The sequence below is a fragment of the Pongo abelii genome, chromosome 21 (assembly GCF_028885655.2).
Source record: "Pongo abelii isolate AG06213 chromosome 21, NHGRI_mPonAbe1-v2.0_pri, whole genome shotgun sequence".
Classification (NCBI taxonomy): domain Eukaryota; kingdom Metazoa; phylum Chordata; class Mammalia; order Primates; family Hominidae; genus Pongo; species Pongo abelii.
This window is the reverse complement of record NC_072006.2, coordinates 67,231,012-67,250,327: the sequence shown is the minus strand read 5'-3', so window position 1 is coordinate 67,250,327 and position 19,316 is coordinate 67,231,012. Positions and strand designations below refer to the sequence as shown.

Genomic DNA, 19,316 nt, shown 5'->3' with positions numbered 1-19,316 from the left:
GGTGGACAGAATAAGTCCTCCCTACCAGTTCCACCTGGCAAGATGACCCTGTGGCCAGCCCCCTCATCAGTGGCTCTCCCCTGGTCCCTGGCGCCACACCCCACTTTGCCTGTCCCCACGATGCCCAGCATGCAGTCAACAAGGATTGCTGTCTGACCCAAATCAGACAAAACACAGCTGGCCTTCACCTCAGGCCAGGGGAGCCACCTCATGCCTGGGACACCTGCTTGGTGTCCCCCCCCGAACCACCTTCAAGCCCCTCAAAAAACCACCCCCAGCTCCAGGCAGTTCCTAGGCAGAGGGTGAGCACTGTCAGAGCTCAGCCTCCCCCAGCTCACCTCTGAGTGGGGCAGAGCCTCCTGCTGCCCGCCTGTTGTGGGTCATCACTCTCCCTGAAGCCCTGGTTGGCTGGCCAGCACTGCCTGCTGTCCCCAGGTGCCCACCGCCAGGCATCAGCCCCCAGGGCTGCTCCAACAGGCTCCTCACTTCAGGCACTGATTTCCACCGACTCCAGCCCCACAACAGCCTGGACTGGGGATGCTGGGTCTGCTGAGCGCTGCCCCAGTGACTGCATTTCTAGCCCTATGTCCAGCTCACTGCCTCAGTTTCCCTCCATGGCAGGAATTCTCTCACTGAGCCACACTTGAGGCACCAGGGGTCCCACAGCTTCCCCACCCAGCTCTGGGGGATTATTGAACCTGGGGTGTCTCCTCCCAGTGACTTCCAGCTTGTGTATCCGGTGCCACCAGATGGGAGCTGGGCATTTTCCCTGAAGTGGTACCAGGGTCTACAGCTTTAACCCTCCCACCGAGGGGTGCCCCGGCTCTGCCCTGCCCTTCATTGAGCAAAGACAAGTGTCCGGCCCCTCCTCTGAGGCCCTACAAAAAACCCCTTACCCTGCTGATGTAGAAATGTAGGTGAACCGGGAAGGGGGGGGGGGTCCTGGCCCAGGGTGACAAGGGCAGACTGCAAGGAGGGACTGCCCTGGGGGCGCACCTGGCTCCACCAGACCTGAGAGTACTGCCAAGCCTGCCCAAGGCACAGCAGCACGTCCCGGATCACAGCAGGCAGCAAGGCCTGGTCCAGACCCCACCATGCACAAGCATTGCCCCAGTCAACCCCAGGGGAATCCCCAGACTCATCTTGAACAGGTGGCAAAAGCCTGCTGAGGGACCTCGGTTCCACCTTCAGAGGCTCTGAGAGGCTGCAGCCTGCCCACCTGTGCATGCCTGTGTGCACTGTGTGGCCAAGTGGGTGTGTGGGGAGGGCTGTGCCACCACTCTGCCCCCACAGGCACCTGGTGGAGCAATGTGAGGCGGTAGCCGGGCCAGGCCACTGGAGCCTGGTGGGACATCAGCTGTGACACCAGCCCTACCAGCCACACAACAGGACCCCGGCCCATACCAAAGACTCAAAGTCAAACGAGTTTATTCAGAAAAGGCCTTGCTTGGCACCAGACTAAGAAAAGCAGCCCTGCCCACCGCCCCCACCAGAAGGATCAATTTACAAAGACAGGGGTGCAGGGGAGAGCTGGGTGGGGAAGACACAGCCAGGCCAGGAGGCTTCTGCAGGCCTTGGCCTTCCCTGAGGGCCTCGCAGCTTCTGGTGGCTGCTATAGTGGCCCCACAGGAGGCCAGCACTGCGGGTCATGGGTCACGGGTCACGAGCAGAGCCTGAGGGGAGCCCGCAGCAGCTCCGGAGGCCCCGGCCCCTGCAGCAGGGCCAGGAGGGCCAAGACGCCGACGGGCACTCCTTTCCTTAAGGCTTCCCAGATTTGGTAGAAGGCTCCACCTCTGCGTCCTGCACCTCTGCTGCCTCCCCTGCCGTGGCTGGCTCGTCCCCTGCAGGTCCTGCCAGGCTGGGGCCTGGGGTCTCCGATGGGCTCCCAGGGGTACCTTCTTTGGGCCCTGTTCGACCTTCTGTGTCCTCAACCCCGTTCTCACTGTGTCCAGCCTTGGGGTGCCCCGATGGGGCAGGGGACCCGGCAAGGCCCAAGGTCTGGGCACCACCACTGGCCACCGCAGCACTGTCCCCAGCACCCTCATCCACCTTCCTCCGCTTCCTCACCTTGTCAGCCACCCTGGCCCCCAGGGGTTGGCGGCAGGGCTGCACTGCCTCCCCAGGGTCCTGACCGCCCACTTCCTGGGTCCCCGTCCTGAGGCTGCCCTGGCTGAGGGCGCACCCCTCCAAGTTCAGAGCGATCTTCTCCACCTCTGAGGCACTCTGAGGGCTGGGCTCTGTGGGCGGCTGCTCCCGCCGGCTCAGCTCGAGCTTCCTCTTCTTGCTCTCTTTGGGGCTTAGGGACTCCGGCCCATCTTCCCCGTGGCCCCCTGCCTCATCCCACTGGCTCCTCTCCAGGGGTCCCACATCCTGGGGCTCCACATTCCGTGGCTGGGGCCCCTCGTCCACCCTGCCCCCACGCTTGCTATGCTCTGGCCCACAGGTCCGACCCTGGGTGCTGGCCTCGTGGTCGGGGTCCCTGGGGCTTCCTTCCTCCTCCACCTTCCTGGAGCCCTTGAGCGGACGGGGCAGAGAGCCGGGCTTGAACCTCCGCAGCTTGTCTTGGGGCCCCCAGACGAACTTGCAGCGGGGCCGGAAGTGCTCCCAGGCGAAGTGCACCAGCTGGCGGCGCTGGTGTCGGCAGCGCACAGCGAACATGAAGTAGTCGAGGGCACTCTGCCGCACACCTGGCAGCTCCCGCCGCACCAGCGTCTCCTCCAGGAAGAAGCGGACCAGCGGCGCCTGGAAGTGCTCGAGACCCAGCTCACCCAGCGACTTGAGGATGCGTGTGATGCGGAGGTTGTTGTGGCTGCGCCTGCGGGAGGTCCGGGTCAGCAGAGGTCAATGGCCGGGGCCCCTCCTGCTGGGCTGCACCCTGCCCTGGCCTCTGCCCTCCCATCCAGCTCCACGAAGTCTCCCCACCCTGGCCCACGATTCAGTCTCTCTCTTCAGTTGCCTCCCTGGGCCCAGGGGAGGACTCACGCCATCCCTGTGAAAATGTCCTGTGGGCCCTAGACACATGGGGGTTGGGGGCATGCTGACACATCACCTAGAGAGTGGCTGTACCCCGAGTCCCCCTGGTGGGGAGGAGCTGGCTGGATGAGAGCCACAAGGGGCCCCTCCAGGGTACAGGGGCCTCGAACACCCTGTGAGAGCTGGCTGTACCGCCTGCAGGTTCTCCATCACCCCTGCTTGCTTCTCTATGCGGACTGCCACCTCCTGGGTGCAGGAACAGCATTCTTTACCTTCTCACCAACCCTATCGGGGAGGGACCGCCCGGCTCTACAGGCGGCAAGGAGGGGGCTCAGGGCCTTGGTCCATTGCCCAAATGGCCCTGGAGTTCTTCGTCTGCAGCAGCGCTCTGTGACCTGCCCGAAACCTGATGTGGCCCCCTGTTCTGCGCCAGGGGTGGGGGTGGGCGGGAGCAGCCTGGCCTCACCAGTTCAGGTTCTGGAAGCGCTTCTGGTAGTTCTGTGCTCGGCCCACCGTGCCCGTGCCTCGGTCCTCCAGCCGGATCCCGTAGAAGCCCAGCATGAGCTCGTAGGCCCGGACAAGCCGCTCCTGGATCTCCCGGGAGCTTTTAAACACCTGGAAAAGACCCCCTTGGAGAGCTCAGGCACCATCCCTGAAGTCCCGGTTCCCAGGCATGTGGGGGTGGCCGTGGGTCCCGACTCACTCAGAGGCCTGGACTAGACAGATAGACAGACATTTATTTAGAGACAGAGTCTTGCTCTGTTGCCCAGGCTGGAGTGCAATGGGCGATCTCAGTCACTGCAACCTCTGCCTCCTGAGTAGCTGGGATTACAGGTGCCTGCCACCACGCCTGGCTAATTTTTTTCTATTTCTAGTAGAAAAGGGGTTTTGTCACGTTGGCCAGGCTGGTCTCAAACTCCTGATCTCAGGTGATCCACCCGCCTCAGCCTCCCAAAGTGCTGGAATACAAACGTGAGCCACAGCGCCTAGCCTGGACTCAGACTTTTAGGGTAAAGTGACAAGAGACACACTCATGCCTTCATCTCTCCTCTGAGCTGCTCCGAGCTCTCGCCAGGGCCTGAGGCTGCTGCCCTCCCCCAAGAGGAAGTTGCCGGCCATGGGAAAGCGCCAGGAGGGGTCCCTCAGCTCTCTAAGTCCCTGCATCCCTCAGGGACAGCTTCCACACTTGGGTGACCCCATTCCAGCCTACACCAGTTGTGAGACAGGCAGGTTCCGCCACTGAAGGTCTCTCAGGGGCTCAGCCCCAGACTCCCGCATGGGGACAAACAGCCTTGGAAATTGAGTTTCTCTAGATGCCTGGTGGGGTGAGGACCACTGGAGGGGCAAGCTCATCATACTGGAAGCTCTTTCGGCCCTTCTGCCTTCCAAGGGACCCCTGAGGGGGCACTAAATGCCTACTGTCAGAGGTGACCCCGTCTCTGCAGAGGCGTGGTTTGCCTAGGCCTCTCCATCTTCCCCTCCAGTCACAGCCAAGGCCTGGCTCACCTCGACCTCCCTGAGCGTGAGGGGCTTGGCATGCCAGTTCACTCCCGGTTCTCGCAGAGGAAACAGCCTGCAGGAGAAGAGATGCCCAGGCAAGGGGTGAGGAGAGCTGCTTCCAGCCCTTGGGCACGTGCTTGCTGTGTAGCCCGGGGCAGCTCCAGTCCTCTCACTCCAGGAGGGAGTGGCTAGGTGGAGGAGCGAGGGTGGGAGAGCTCAGCTGAGCGTGCGAGGGCCCAGGACAGGAGGTGTGTGGTGCATGAGCCACAGCCTGCATGCTCAGCAGGACTAGGGAGATGACTCAGACAGCGAGGGGCCCTGCAGCCATCCAGCCCGGGTGGACCAGGGCCTTCCTTTCTACTCCTCACTCTTCCCTCTTGTGTTGTCACTCGTGACACGTCACACACCAGCAGAGGCTCCCTGTGGACGCCCAGCGAGCTGTCCCCAAGACAGGGCATACTGTGTTTCCGGGGCCACACTGTGGGTCCCCAAGACGCCTGCCACGAGTCTCACCCCAGCACTACGCCACGACCCTGGCCCAGCTGAGTCGGACACGGGGGCTGCCCCTCGAGGCTCACTGAGGCCTCCTGGCACTAAGGCTGCCCCCTCTCCTGTTTCAGGGAGCTTGTGTGCAGCCCTTCCTGTCTCCCTAGTCACCGAGCCCCCAGATTGGGGACAGACCTGAGCCTTCCCTCAGCGGCCCTTGCACGTCCAGTAATGTCCACCCGTGTAATGTGGACACCAGCTTCCAGGAAGGACAGGGAGTGCTCGGTCCATGCCAGGAAGCAGCGTGGGGAGGGCTCCTGCCTGGGAGGGCCCTCCCCCTGTGGCCTCGCCAAACCCCCATCCTCCCATCGTCTCCAACTCACCACTGGATGTAGGAGTGATTGTCCTCAAGGAGGTCATAGTTGTCCGTCCAGTTCTGAAGAATGTCCTCAATGAAACAGCCTGGGAGCCCCATAGGGACAAGTCAGCTGTGGCAGCCACGCTGCCCGTGCTCAGGAGGATGGGGTGTGGGTGGGGGACATAAGGAGAGAGTGCTGCCAGCAGCTTCCCCAAGCTATTCCTCGCCCTTGTCTCCTGAGGCTCTTCAGGGTGCTAAGCTCAGCGGGGCTGCCCATCCCTCCTCCGATGCACAGCCCTTGCCCTGCTGCCATCTGTGAACTGGACCCTTGTTGCTGGCTGGCGGCAAACCCGAGTGAGAGCCTGGAAGGTCCCTCTAGGGGAACCAGTGGTCCTTGACCAGGACCTGTCTGTACAGGAGGGGGCCTCAGTGCCTCCTGCAAAAGCGTAGCCTATCGGCCACAGAAATCTGTCCTCAAACAGCCCCCAGCTGAACCCAACCCCATGATGTGGCAGGCAGGCACAGTCTCCTGAGATGGGGGCCTGATAGTATTTTGTGCAGCCACCCAGTCTCTGTTTCACGTTGCAGCCCTGGCACATGCATAAACAGGTGTGGGCATGTGCCCGTGAAGCTTTATTGACACTAAAATTTTAATTTCTTATAATATCAAAGTAATAGAACACTATTTTTTTTTTTTTTTTTTTTTTTTGAGACACAGTCTCATTCTGTTGCCCAGGCTGGAGGGCACTGGCGTGATCTCGGCTCACTGCAACCGCCACCTCCCAAGTTCAAGCGATTCTCCTGCCTCAGCCTCCTGAGTAGCTGGGACTACAGGCACACACTACCACACCTGGCTAATTTTTTTTGTATTTTTAGTAGAGACGGGGTTTCACCATATTGGCCAGGCTGGTTTTGAACTCATGACTTTGTGATCCACCCGCCTTGGCCTCCCAAAGTGCTGGGATTACAAGCGTGAGCCACCAGGCCCGGCCTCTACTTTAATTTTTTCCAACCATTTAAAAATATAAAAACTATCCTTAGCTCGTTGGTTTACATGTGGCTTTCATGAGGTCGTGGAGGAGTTCAGTAGTTTTGATAGAGACCGTGTGGCCTGAGAAGCTGCAGATATTCAGTCTCTGGCTCTTTACAGAGTTAGCCCACCCCGACCCAAACACCACACCACTGCGGAGATCCCAAGCTGGGGATCCTGGAGTCCCTCTGGCCGCCTCCAGGGGGCACTGTGGGGCTATTTGAAAGCCGTGGCCCTGGTAATCGCGGGGTACACCCCAAACCAGGCCCCAGTGGACCACCCCTGCCAGGCAAGGATGGAAATGCCAGCTGCCAGTGGTTGTGAGGCACCCACCGTTGGGCAGGAAGCGGATCTCATTTCTGTAGAAACTCAGGTTTGGCGTGTCCCCATTGCAGTCTCGTTCCACCAGATCCTGAAGACCCAGAGAAAGGGGACAGCAGGGATCCATCAGACACAAGCTGCCCTGGGGCCCTCCGTGCCTTTCGGGGAGGCGCATCTGCAAACCTCCAGGCTGGCCCAAGACCCCAAGAGCCCGCCTGGCTCCTCACTCTGCAGGTGGGGGCCAGAGGACAGCAGCTGCCTCCAAGCCTCAGGGACCCCCCTTCCCCATCTCGCCAGCCAGGCCAGGCCTGGCAGGTCCCCTCCTCAGCACCCTGAAGGCAGCACAGGGGTTTCCGTGATTCAGGGGTGTGGAGGGTAATGGCTGAGGACAACCTGCAGGAGACAGGGCTGGCATAGGGGTGGAGTGCCGTGTGGGCAGTATCACGGACCCCACACATGTGCATCACGAGGCTGGCACTATGGCCACGTTTGCAAGGCGACGGTGTGCTGAAGCTCAGAAAAGTAGGGAGACGCCCCCAGTCTCCCATGAGAGGGGAAGGGCAGCGCTCTGAATCTACACCAGGCTGTGCCCCAGGCAGGGTCCTGCCCAGAACTGTGGCCCTGGCGCAGCAAGCCAGGCCGGCCTTCCAGCAGAACCCGGGACATTCTGCCTGAGAAGAGCAGCTGGCGGGAGGGTTCTGTGTCCCGGGGCAGGTACGTACCGGGTAGTTGTGCCGGTACCTACACATGTCCCTCGTGGCTCGCCAGTTTCGGGACCCTGTCATTCTGGACTGGGAAGAAAAGAGATGGGATTAGGACCCCCATGGGAGATCCTCAAGCGAGCCCCCACCGTGGAGAGGGCTGAAGGGCCTGGGCCAGCTGCCAAAGAGCTGTCTTTAAAGGGCGGGGGCTTCATGGCTCCTCCCTCTCATTCTCCCGCCCTGACTCTTTTTTGGGGGTTCCCAGTGGGGCAGACTTGGGCCTCAGTAACGCATCCCAATACCCTGCACAGAACCAGAGAGGGCTGCGGTAGCCAGGTGGGGGCCTGCTCCTTCTCTAGTCCCCTTTGGGACTCCTGGCTTCCACCTTAGGGTGGCCCCTGGCTGACATGCACCTCCCCTGGGCTGTGGCCCTGACCCTCTCCTCCTCCTAGGCCTGCTGGCCACCCCCATCCTGGCTTTAGCCTCTGTTCTGTGCCCCTAGAGACTCCCCCTGCTTTGTACTCTAAAGTCAACAGGCTGTGTTCTTGGGGGCAGTGGCCTTACCACCTGTAGCCTCAGGAGGTGACCCAGGTGTTTCTGGCAGGGTCTAATGAATGAATGCCCCTTCCCTGCTCAACCCCACGCCTCACTGGCCACGGTGAGGTCAGGCCCTGAGTCTCCAGCCTCCAGCCCTGTCTGGTGATGGCTTCTCAGCAAGATGTCAAGTTCCCTTGATGCCCCAAGCCCTTCAGCCCCCATCTCTGCAGGCCAAGCATCATGAGGCTGAGCAAAGGGCCGGAAGTACCTAGTGATGAGGATGCTGGGACACAGCCCTGACCTTGTGATGAGGGTGGGGGGCCTGGGGCTGAGCCCCGCTCAGTGGGTAGGGCAGGAATGGGCGTATTTGTCCAGGGCAACAATTGGGACCCAGGATCCTGGGGTAGTGCTAGAAGGGGGGTTGGGAGGACCGGTCAGCCACTGTATCCCCCTGGCTCCCCGCTGAGCTCCAGCTGGGACCTGGCGTTGCCTCTCTGCCTGATCTATCTTTCTTATTTTTTTCCCCCCGAGATGGAGCTTCATGCAATCTCCACTCACTGCAACCTCCACCTCCCAGGAGATCTCCACTCACTGCAACCTCCACCTCCCAGGCAATCTCCACTCACTGCAACCTCCACCTCCCAGGTTTAAGCGATTCTCCTGCTTCAACCTCTCGAGTAGCTGGGATTACAGGTGCCCATCACCACGCCTGGCTAATTTTGTATTTTTAGTAGAGACACAGTTTCACCATGTTGGCCAGGCTAATCTTGGACTCCTGACTTCTGGTGATCCGACTGCCCCGGCCTCCAAAAGTGCTGGGATTACAGGCCTGAGCCACTGCCACCGGCCTCTCGGGCTGATTTCTCAACAGGGCCGCTGGTGTGGTTCTCTCGCCCCGCCTGGCCATCAGTTTCTACTTCTCCTTCCTGGGGCCAGCGGGAGCCTCCCTGGGTCAGTTCTGGAAGCTGGGTCCTGACTGGATGTGGCCACACAGTCAGCCCACAGGTGCATACATGACACTGCCCAGGAAAACGTGAAACAGTCCCGCCAGGGTCCAGTGCAAGCAGCTGGGGAGGCCTGAGGGGTCCGAAGGGGAAGGGGAGGGGCTTGTGGACAGAAACCACAGCAGCAGGCGGAGGGAAGCGCTCAGGGGTCACAGGCGCCTGGCAGGATTGTCAGGGCCTCTGAGCACCGCTTCAGGAGAGTGGCCCGAGGAACTCGTGAGGAAAGCCCGTCAGAGCCCACCTAGGGGTCACACCGTCCTGTGGGACAGAGCCAGACCCCACCCCCCTGCCCAGCCTGCCTGGCCGCTGTCCTCCCGGCGACAGGGCCGAGCCCCTCCGTGCCCTCTCACTGCCCACTCCACCATGGCCAGGCAGCAAAAGCAAACAGTGCCGGGTGCCAAGGGGAGAATCCACGCGGAGCCTACGGCGCGGAGTTCCAGACACTTCCCGGCCCTCCACAACCCCGGCAGCTCAGCTGGAAGGACGCTCCCAAATAAATCCCAGCTCCCCGACAGGGGGCCGGACTGCGACAGCGTGGCGTCCCCAGCGCGGCAACAAAAGTAACCCCGGCGATGACAGGCGCCCGGCGGTAACAAAAGTAACAAGCGGAGGCCCCGTCAGCCCGCCCCGGGCTCCCGCAGGTGCAGAAGCGAAGCCTCCGCGGCCAGACCCGGCCCGGGCTCCAGCCCCAGCCCCAGCCCCAGCCCCAGCCCCAGCCCCAGCCCCAGGCCCAGGCCGCGGGGCCTGCGCAGGAGCCGCCAGGAGACCGAGGCGCGGGCCCGAGGCGGGAGGGGTTCCATCGGGGGCGGCCACGGCGGCTGGAGGCGGGACGCGCCCGAGGCACCCCCGGGGGAAACGGCGCCCACACACGATGGGGCCCGGGAGGCTCAGCTCCGCTGTCACCCACGCGCGGCCCCCGCACTTCCCCGCCAGGCCCTGGGGCTGGGGGTCGGCGGGTCTGGGGTGGGGTCCCCGGGGCTGCGGGAGCTCCAGGAGGCTCCGGGTGTCTCCGCCCGGGAGAGGGGAGGGTCTCCCGTCCACGCAGCCGGGCGGGGGGCGCCGGGGACCCCAGGCCTCTTCCGCGCCGCGGGGCCGCACCTGGAGCGAGCTGGGCCGCGCCGCCCGCGGCTCCTCCGATTCCTCGTCCTCGTCGTCGTCCCCGTCCCCTGCGTCCGCGTCCCTCGCGCCGGCGGCCTCGCCGTCCTCGCAGTCCTCGTCCTCCGCGTCCTCCGCATCCTCCTCGTCCTCCTCCCAGGTGGAGTCGCAGTCGGGGTCGTCCATGCTCGGCGGCGGCGGGGCTCGCGCTGGAGGCGGAAGCGAAACCGAAAGCGGAGGACGCGCGGGGGGCGGGGCGGGGGCGGGGCGGGAGCGGCCCAAGCCCCGCCCACGTCCGCGCGCAACGCCCCTCCCTCCCCGGGACGCCCGCCCCCGCGCCCCTCCCTCCCCCGAGAATCCCCCAACGTCCGCCCGGGAGGATGCAGCTCGCAGAACGCCCACCCCCACCCCGCGATGCCCACCCGGGAGGATTCGCCCCACCCCGTCTCGCAAGGATGCCCGCCCTAGGGGATCCTCCCTCCCGAAAATGTCCCCAGAGCCTGCCCGACCCCCAGAGGACGGTCTCCCCGCAAGATGAGCCGGGTACCTCGGAAGGATGTCTTCCCGACGATGACCTCCCAGCAGGATTCTCTCCCCGGAGGATGCCTGTCCGGCAGAGAATCCCCTCTTCCAGGAGTATTTCTGTCCCCCAAGAGAAATCCCCCCAGAGGATGTCCCCATCAGAAGAATGTCCCCTGGAGGATAACCCCCGGAGGGGCCACGTGTCCACAGGGGCCTCTCTCCCTAAGCTGGGTGTGTAGGGGTCTCTGTCCTTCTGCTGCGAGCTGGGGGCCTTACTCAGCTCCTGGAAGCTGCTGGCGCACCCCTGTCCCTCCATAGGCAGTGCAAAGCACGGCCATTTTCTCTTTGAAGCCACCAGGGGAGTCTTTCTCTTTAGGGTGCCGAGTCTTATATAACCAAGATGACATGGGCAAGCTGTGGCTTCCTTCACTTTTGCCATCTTCTCTCAGTTGTAAGAAGGCACTTAGGGGACAGGACCACACGAAGCCTGGGCCACCAGGAGGGTCACCCTGGGGACTGTTCAATACAGCTGATGCCAGTTCAGGGCCCTCTCTCTAAGCACTGGCAGATGTGGGGCAACACAAAGTCACTTTCACCTGCTGTTTCCCAGCACCGTGGGTCCCTTGCTCATCCACTTTTGACATCTGCTGGCAGATACATGGCAAGGTTGTTGACCTCTTGAAATAAAAATCAGGAGTGGCCATTCCAGATAAATTTCTTCTGTAACTGCTATACCACTTCATTTCAAAACATTTAGGTAAAACTAAATCTGGATTTTGGACTTGGCCATGAGGATAGCTCCTGGCAGAGTTGTCCCTGTAATGATGGTGGTGGAAAGGTGGAGCGGGCCCCAGCCCAGCCCCTAGGGGACACTGCCATCTCCTAGCCCTGCAGGCCTGCTGGGCCTGGGAACTGGTGACATTCCTTGTACTGTGTGCCAGGGACAGCCGTGAATGGAAGTCTTCCAATCCTGGCCACAAGTACAGGTTAAGGACCCTCTGGGTGCTGAGCCCTAATCTTTGCTGACCTGTTGACCATTGTTAGCAGGTGCAGTCTCACCTGGCTGGAAGCTGTGGACATGCATTACACTTTCTTGAAACGACAGTGGTGATTCCCTGAAGTTCTGGGGCTCTGGACATTTCTGTAAATCAACTTACTGCAGTGACCAGGGCAGGTTTCCCAGGGAGCCTGAGTGAGCTGCCTGACCTCCTTGTTAGATGATTTACAGGTGGGATCCGGTTACAGCATCAGAATAGACTGTGAGGTGGAGTCGGGGGGCTCTGATGGGGACATTGATGGGTGCTGGGTGGTTGTATAGGGTTTGGGTGATCTGAGACTTGGGTGGTCAGGCTGCCCCCTCCACTGCCCCAGAAAACAGAAAGACAAGCATACTGGGTGCTGACAACATTGTTCCAAGGGGACAGCATTCCCGCTGCTACCTACTGTCGGCAGGACTATAGAACCACTTCCCTAAAAAGAGTATTAGAGGCATTGCCCAACTTCTGTTTTACAAATATCACCACACTGAATTGCTTCTTTACAAATATCACCACACCAAATTGCTTCTTTAGTTGCTTTTGTGTCGTTTGTGTGTGTGTGTGTGTGCAGAGCTCATCTCGGGGGCACGCTAATCCAAGAAGTGCAGGAGCTGCTGCAGGGGACTGTGCAACAGAACTGCTTCTTCAGAGCGTCCTCTGCAGTCCAGTGACGCCCTGTGTGGCACGGCATTCCAGAAGGGTTTGCTGTTGAGACTGGGGAAAGGGGCTCTCTTTCTCTGTCACATACTCTCTCTCTCTCACATACACACACACGCACACACACACACACAGCTCCCAGGCACCCAAGAAGGGCAATGGTCTCTGCACATGCAGTAGGTGATGTGCCCGGAGCAGGCTCTGCTCATAGCTAAGGAGCCCAGCAGAATTTTGTGTGGCTGGGAGCTTGGATTACAGCCTTCATATCTTCTCCAGGCAAGACCAGTGGCAGCCTCGTGATTTGGCCCAAGCATGCCCTGTCCTCAATCAACCAGCCAAGCAGGGAGCCTTGCTGCCAGTGCCCTGCAGCTCAGTATTTATTCGCTGCTATTTGGGGAGCAGTGGAACCCAATTGCCTTTCCCAGTCACCCCTGGGTCGCCCTGGGTGGGTCAGGCGGGGGAGTTCAGATCACTCCCACTCTCAGCCTTCACTGAGTCCCCACCCGCAGCTGCCAGCCATAGAGAAAATGACTCTGCGGCAGCAGGTGCTCTTGGGCCCTTGGTGTCCCAGGTACAGAGCCACTGCCGAGGCTTCCAGGCTCAACATCAGTGGCGGCTTCTGACTCATTCAGATCTTGTCCCGAGCGCACAGTGTACCACGTCTCGCCTCTACAGCAGCAGGTGCGTGAGCGTCCGTGCACGGGCCAGCCTCATGCCAGCTCTGTTTTCCTTTTCAGATTCGGGTGCAGTCTGCACCTTCTACATGACATGGTGGAGTATGCATTACATAAAGCCCCCAGGTTATAGACGGGACCCCTAGGGCCGGGAGAGGGTAAGTACAGCGCTGACCAGGACTTGAGGCCACATTGCCCTTGCCCTGACACTTGTGAATTTGACCTGGTCATCCCACCTGCCAGCAGAGCGTGAACTGGGCCTCCCCACAGGGAAGCCCCGAAGCCCCTGTGAGTCCATAAGGGCTGCGTGGCTCCTGACTTCCACCAGTCAGCCTCTGGTCTAGAAGGGGAGGGCTGGGGCGGGGGGCATGCTGCTCGCCTGCCTGGTGGGCTTACTCTGTGGGCTCTCGCTTTCTCCTGGAAGTGCAGCCAAATGTTACAGTAATCGAGATGAGGCAGATCTATTAACTAGGCTTTCCCAGCACAATCTGAGGTCACCCGAGATGCGGTTTCAGATGGAGGTTTAGAACAGTGAGCCTTGGTGGAGAGCAGGACTCCTCCTGGCCATCCCGTGACACCCCATGTTAGTATTTGCCCCTCTTTCCCCTGCTGCTTCTGGACTGCCTAAGAGCCAGGCTGCTGTCCTGGACTGAGACTCCAGGACAGGACCTGGCACAAAGCCCTGACTGAGGCTGACCTCACAGGAGAGATCGGACGGGCAAGGGGGCACACGGGCAGCAAAGGGAGACCCCACCCACCCTTCCCTGGCTGTAGGGCTGAGTATTTGGGGTGTGAGTGGAGGAATGCCAGGCGGGCTCAGTCCTTTGGTCTATGTGTGTGGGGCCCTCCAGGTGCCTGCTCTTTGTGGCAGGCTGTTACTGCAGGGCTGTGGATTTGTCCCGGCTCTATAGAAAAGGGACCCAGAGGGTCCCCCCAGGCAGCTGCTCTACCCTTGGAGTGCAGCTCAGGCAGGCCGTAGACCAGCAGCTTCCCTGGGCTGTTCTTCCCCAGAACTGACAGTGGGTTTGGTGCAGACCAGCGGCAGGTGCCACACGGGGTGATCACATGGCACGGGATTCCTGGCTTTGCCCCTTTAGTGGGTGCCTTGTGATCTGCGTCATGTTGAGGAGGACTTCAGGGACAGATGGCCAGGGATGTTCCCAGGTGGTGGAGGAGGCTCCACTGGCAGAGAAGCAGCGTCAAGCTGAAGACATTGGGGTGCGATGGCTGGCCAGGACAGCTTGTCTCCTTGTCCGCACACGGAATGCTGGACTTCACTCTGTGACCCAGCCAGCGGTCTCATCTTGCAGCCGCAGCTTTCAGCAGGAAGGAGCCCACTGGTGCCTGCCTGACCTATGAGGGCCCACACCGTTTCGCCCTCCTAACATTTTGTATTTGAAGTGCTTGTCACAGTCCACAAAATAACCACTCAGAATCTGTTACTATTTTGTTTATACGTTGTATCAAGTGAATGTTAGTAAGTCATCTAAGTGTATGCTTTAGTTATAAATCTTGGAAAAATAAAAACTTCCTTTTGGAGGAGAAGTTAACTTACTTTGGTATCAAAATCACACAACTCCAAGTTGGATTTTTTTGTGCTTTAATGTTCACAGTCACACAAAAGTGGTATCTCCATCAGCACTGGGGTGGCCGCCGCCTCCTCATCAGCCCGACAGCTGCACGGTCCCCGCCTCTCACCCATTTGGTCTGTTTGCAAGTTACTAGATCATACAAAAATAACCGCTACAAATTCTCTGTATCTGGCATATAAAAACTGAGCAAAAAGTATCTCTTAAAGCAAAACATCTCAGAAAAAATACAACACAGGTTTAACTTCTGCAGTACTTTGTTCATATAAAACACTAATAAAATAGGCTTCTTAAAAATTAAATAGTGAAATACCAACCAAATTATATACATTGTTACAGTACAAGTGAATGAGGCAAAATATCCAGTTCTTAGTTTCCCAGGTGGGGCTGGGGGTGGCCTTCAGTGCGTGGCACGGAGGGGCGACAGGAAGGCCACGTTCTGATGTCACAGTCAGCACAGAAAGAGGCTTGCAGCGGGACAAACAGATGGAAAGAACTGAGTCACGCAGGGAAGACCAGTGGCTCCTTTGAGGAAGAGTGAGGTCATGTTTTTATTGCTTGCTAATCCGAGGTTTTCCCCTGGCCCGATGCCCCTCTAGGTAGCCTGGATCCCAAACACTGCAGCCCATGTAGCACTAATCCATGTCACCAAGCAGCCACGGGGAAGCCACAGCTGCTCCAGAGAAGACAGAACGAGGCTTCAGAGCCCTCAATATCTGAGCTGGATCGATCCTGGTCTTTCAGGTCCATCAGGGTCCCACATGGTCCAACTGACACACACGTTTCCCCGCCGACAGCCACGTTCACCTGAGAGCCTGAGGGCGGGCAGCGTGGGCTCACGGCACTGGGATGATATCACTGTGGCCCGGGGGGTGGCACTCAGACCCAGCCGACCCCCTCAGCGACCACAGCGCCTCGCCCGCTTCTCTGCCGCCGCCAGGGCTGAGGGTCTACGTGCGGCGCCGCTTGGCAGCGCTGGGACTGGAGGGGTTGCTGTTTGCGGTCAGGACTTTGTCGGTGACCCGGCTGCGCTTCCGCCTGTCTGCGCCTTCTTTGCACCCCAAGTCTGAGGAGTTCTTCTCTTTGTCTTTGCTGGATTTTTCTGATGCTTTCCCCAAACTCCCTGAAGATGAAAAAACTGAGAAACGAAAAATCACTTGGCTGACAACAGAATATCCAGAATCTTATTTTTGTCTCCCTGTTCAGTTAAAAAATCTGCATATTGACACGTGACCCTCTGAACCCAAAGCTTCCTCCTGAGCTGGGAGCCCCTTGCATTTGGGCCCACAGAGGGGCCTGGTCCTCCTGAGGACCTGCCTGCGGCGGGCACTGCAGGGACCGCCGCTCAGACCCTAGCCTACATGGAGCAGGCACTCAGCTCCTGGGGAGGGGGCACTGCAGGATCCACCCTGTGCCTAGATGACCTGCCTGGGGCCTCTGCACCGCAGGCTCTACGCCCACCTGACTGTGCCCTGCCTGAGGGCAGCCTTGGGGTGCTGAGCCCCAAAGGGCATCAGGGCAGGGTGAGCTCCACACTCACCATCGTCAGCCCCATTGTGGGGGTCCACGTCTTCCTTCATCTCCTCTTTCATCTCCTCTTCTATCATCACTTTTCCTGTGGAGGAGACAGCTGACGCTCACCGAAAACCCACGGTGGTGGCCGACGCTGGGGGATGGTCAGGCCAGGGACTGCTCCGACGTTTGCTGCCCACACAGGCCTCAGCTTCCGTCCAGCCACTGCTCTCAAACAAAGTCCTCTCCAATCCCGGAGGTTCCAAGACCACCCAAGCACAGGTGGGGTGGGGTCTGCGCTGGACCCTCACACCTCCCTGGAGGCCCGGGGTCCTCACCCTCACCTCCCTGCCCTTGGCCAGGGTCTGGCCTTTTCTGAATCCCAAGCCCAACCTCTCCCGAGTCTCACCTTCTCGGACCTCCTGAATGATCTCTTCTGGAAGGACAAAGTTCCTCTCTGGATTCGGGAATGGAAGAATCTCAGACTCATGCTAATATCAAATAGAGAGTTTTGTTTAAGAAACAAGGGTGAAAATGCAGTTTCAGGAAGTCACTAGAGCCGTGTAAGAGCCACTTGGGGAGCAGCCAATGAGCACACATCACTGTGTTGGAGGCTGCGGCAGGCGGGGCAAGGGCAAAGGGCATTTCTTCTTTTTGTGAACAGCGCCTGCCACAGCTGGGCTTTCCAGACAGACCCAGGGAGGGCAGAACCAGCGGAAGCAGGTGCAGGAGACAGGAAGACTCATCGGGACCGGCATCACTAAGGCGGGCCCTGAGGACCGGGCAGCCCTGGTGACACACACCTGTGGGCCCCGCCTGCCCAGCACAGCCTGCAGTCTCACCATGAGACTGCGTTCCCCAAGGCGGCGTGCAGAGGGCACAGTGACAGCCCTGGGGAAAGGCCGCAGGCACCTCGAGTTCTCATCCACATGGCAGGAGCCCATGGACACCGAGGGTGTCGGTTGGGAGCGCCACAGGCACAGAACCAGGCAAAGAAGAAGAGAGTGCTTGCCAGGCACTGCCCTCCTGAGGTCACACAGGCCAGAGGGAGAGACCTATGTTGTACTGGGATGGCTGGTGTGGCCCTGAGTCCAACGTGGCTGGCACAGACTCTCTTTTCACCAGCACAGGTCCCCACTCCTCCTGGTCACCTGACCCCTGACCCCCACCCCACTTTTCAACTACACCACCTTCTTTGAGCTCCTGGACCCACCACCTCCTGCTGCCACAGGGCCTGGAACACCCACCTGTCTCTTCTGGCCACCCTGCTTACCTAGTTAACCCGCTCCCCCGTCACACACTACCAGCTCCAAGCTCTGTGAGGACTGGAACTGTACTTGTCTGACTCCCACAGAAGTCACCAAATTCACCTTGGTGTGACTCCGATAGGGTCACCCTCTGCCTAAAGCACTTCGGGGGCCTCCCAGGAGGCTGACAATGGCCTAAGGGCCCGGGACTCTGCATCCTTCCCTCCCTCCCCAGGGTCTCAGCTGGAGACTCTGGCCAGCACCCAGTCTAAAGCAGGCCCCCTGAAAAGCTAGCCAGCTGCTAGCACTGCGTTTGTGCTTTCCATGACAGGCTCTGGAGCCCCGGGATGCCCTCCTTAAGGACGGGCCTCACTGCAGGGGGCTCTGCCCAGCGGACCCCAGTAGGTACGGAGGGGCCTCTGCTCTGCCCAGCGGACCCCAGCAGGTATGGAGGGGCCTCTGCCCAGCTCAGGATGACTCTCAGAGAGCGGTGTGCGGGTTCGTGCCCCCATCGGGCGGCACAGGGAGGGCGGATGGGCTCACCAGCGCCTGCATGTCGTACATGGTGCTCAGATGGTCCCAGATGACCTTGGATGGGACCTGCCGCCCGATGTTCTGGCTGAACTTGTCCCGAATACAAATCATGTGGAAGTGTCGGTTCACACCTGAGGGGAGGAGGGGCGGCGGGATAACCGGTGAGCGGGGAGGAGAACGGGGATGGAGGGGACGGGCTGCCCTGGGGACTGGAGGGGCAAGGGTGGCTGCGGAGAGATGGGGAGGGCCAGGGTGTGGAGGGGCTGTGGGGGGGCAGGGCTGGGTGGCGTGTGTGGGAGGCGGTGGGGTGTCCCGGGGCGGGGGTGGGGGTGGGGCACTGCGGGCTGGGGCCTCGCGGTGTCACGGGGGTAGCGGTCGTGGGCGGGGTCCGGGGCGGGGTCCGAAGGGCGCGTGGGACGGGGCGGGGGTCCCGGGACGGGTGTGGCGGCGGTGTCACGGCCCGGGCTCGGCGGGGAGCGTGGGGGCGAGGGTGTCGCGAGCGCAGGCCCCGCCCCGCCCCGCCGGTTGCCCGCCCCGCCCCCACGCGCGTCCGCAGCCTGGGCGCTCACCGACGGGCTTGTGGCCCAGCATGGCGTGGAAGAGGCACACCTCCACCTCGGGGCTCCACACCACTGTCTCCTCCGCCGGGCTGGTGGCCGCCTCCCCCGGGCCCTTGTCGCCTGCGGCGCCCCCGCCGCCCACCTCGGCTTCTCCCATGGCCGCGGCCCGGCCGAGCAAGGAGCCCCCGGCGGGAGCAGGCGCGGCCACGAGCTCCGCGCAGGCGCACTCGGGGGCGGGCGCGCGCCCCGCCGGGTACGCGCTGGGGCTCACGCGCCGGCGTCGGCGCAGGCGCAGCCGAGGTCTCGGGTCTCTTCCCGCCGGGGACTCCTCCCTGCTCCGCCCCGCGCGGGGGTGCTTAAAACGTGTTCCTCTTTAAAGCACAGTAAGAAATACACTGCACCCAAACAAAAAAGTCTGTGCTTCAAAGGAAACCATCAGAAAAGTGAAAAGACGACCCACAGATGGGAGAAAATATTTGCAAATCCTATATCTGATAACTTCCTTGCAGAAGGTATAATTCTTATAACTCGATAATAAAAAGACAATCTAACTATAAAACGGCTAAGGATTTGGATACACATTTTTCCAAAGAAGACGTACAGATGGGCAGGGCGCAGTGGCTCACGCCTGTAATCCCAGCACTGTGGGAGGCCGAGGCGGGCGGATCACCTGAGGTCAGGAGTTCGAGACCAGCCTGGCCAACATGGTATAACCCCGTCTCTACTAAAAATACAAAAAAATTAGCCGGGCGTAGTGGCGGGCGCCTGTAATCCCAGTTACTCGGGAGGCTGAGGCAGGAGAATCGCTTGAACCTGGGAGGCAGTGAGCCGAGATCGCGCCAGTGCAATCCAGCCTGGGCAACAAGAGCGAAACTCCGACTCGAAAAAAAAAAAAAAAGATGTATAGATATGGCTAATGAGCACCGTCGGTCACGCGAAACAAGAATCAGCCGGCATGGGGACCCCCTGCCCCGCCGAG

At 60.5% G+C, this 19,316-nt stretch overlaps 2 protein-coding genes and 1 long non-coding RNA gene across 4 annotated transcripts; 1 reads left to right on the top strand and 2 right to left on the bottom strand.

The window, feature by feature from the left end:
* Positions 1-1,411: 1,411 nt before the first annotated feature.
* Positions 1,412-10,263, bottom strand: OGFR (opioid growth factor receptor). 2 transcript variants are annotated; one of them, XM_024238927.3, is made up of 7 exons: positions 10,009-10,263; positions 7,391-7,459; positions 6,681-6,759; positions 5,343-5,421; positions 4,480-4,546; positions 3,440-3,588; positions 1,412-2,815 (listed from the first exon to the last, which is right to left on the bottom strand). In XM_024238927.3, exons 1-7 carry the CDS (start codon positions 10,189-10,191, stop codon positions 1,759-1,761), a joined length of 1,683 nt encoding a protein of 560 aa, XP_024094695.2. In that variant the 5' UTR covers positions 10,192-10,263; the 3' UTR covers positions 1,412-1,758. The 2 variants fall into 2 exon arrangements, with proteins under 2 accessions (XP_024094695.2, XP_024094696.2); XM_024238928.3 differs by having other exon boundaries at positions 7,391-7,454; positions 10,009-10,245.
* A 117-nt stretch (positions 10,264-10,380) lies between these two features.
* LOC129052253 (uncharacterized) lies at positions 10,381-14,445 on the top strand. Its single transcript, XR_008517213.2, has 2 exons — positions 10,381-11,755; positions 12,959-14,445. It is a non-coding gene; the product is annotated as an uncharacterized LOC129052253 (long non-coding RNA).
* A 33-nt stretch (positions 14,446-14,478) lies between these two features.
* Positions 14,479-18,559, bottom strand: MRGBP (MRG domain binding protein). Its single transcript, XM_024238926.2, has 5 exons — positions 18,347-18,559; positions 17,787-17,908; positions 16,406-16,487; positions 16,025-16,099; positions 14,479-15,622 (listed from the first exon to the last, which is right to left on the bottom strand). The coding sequence occupies exons 1-5, from the start codon at positions 18,492-18,494 to the stop codon at positions 15,435-15,437; spliced, it is 615 nt and encodes a 204-aa protein (XP_024094694.1). The 5' UTR covers positions 18,495-18,559; the 3' UTR covers positions 14,479-15,434.
* Positions 18,560-19,316: the final 757 nt, after the last annotated feature.

What these genes read in the sequence shown, in the direction of transcription:
- OGFR (XM_024238927.3), bottom strand. Translation starts at nt 10,191, where the DNA reads ATGGACGACCCCGACTGCGACTCCACCTGGGAGGAGGACGAGGAGGAT. An exon ending in CGCGGCCCAGCTCGCTCCAG is followed by an intron (nt 7,460 to 10,008) that starts GTGCGGCCCCGC and finishes TTTTCTTCCCAG; the next exon opens with TCCAGAATGACAGGGTCCCG. An exon ending in AATCACTCCTACATCCAGTG is followed by an intron (nt 4,547 to 5,342) that starts GTGAGTTGGAGA and finishes CTTCTCCTGCAG; the next exon opens with GCTGTTTCCTCTGCGAGAAC.
- MRGBP (XM_024238926.2), bottom strand. Translation starts at nt 18,494, where the DNA reads ATGGGAGAAGCCGAGGTGGGCGGCGGGGGCGCCGCAGGCGACAAGGGC. An exon ending in TGTACGACATGCAGGCGCTG is followed by an intron (nt 16,488 to 17,786) that starts GTGAGCCCATCC and finishes ATTTGATATTAG; the next exon opens with CATGAGTCTGAGATTCTTCC. An exon ending in CATTCAGGAGGTCCGAGAAG is followed by an intron (nt 16,100 to 16,405) that starts GTGAGACTCGGG and finishes TCTCCTCCACAG; the next exon opens with GAAAAGTGATGATAGAAGAG.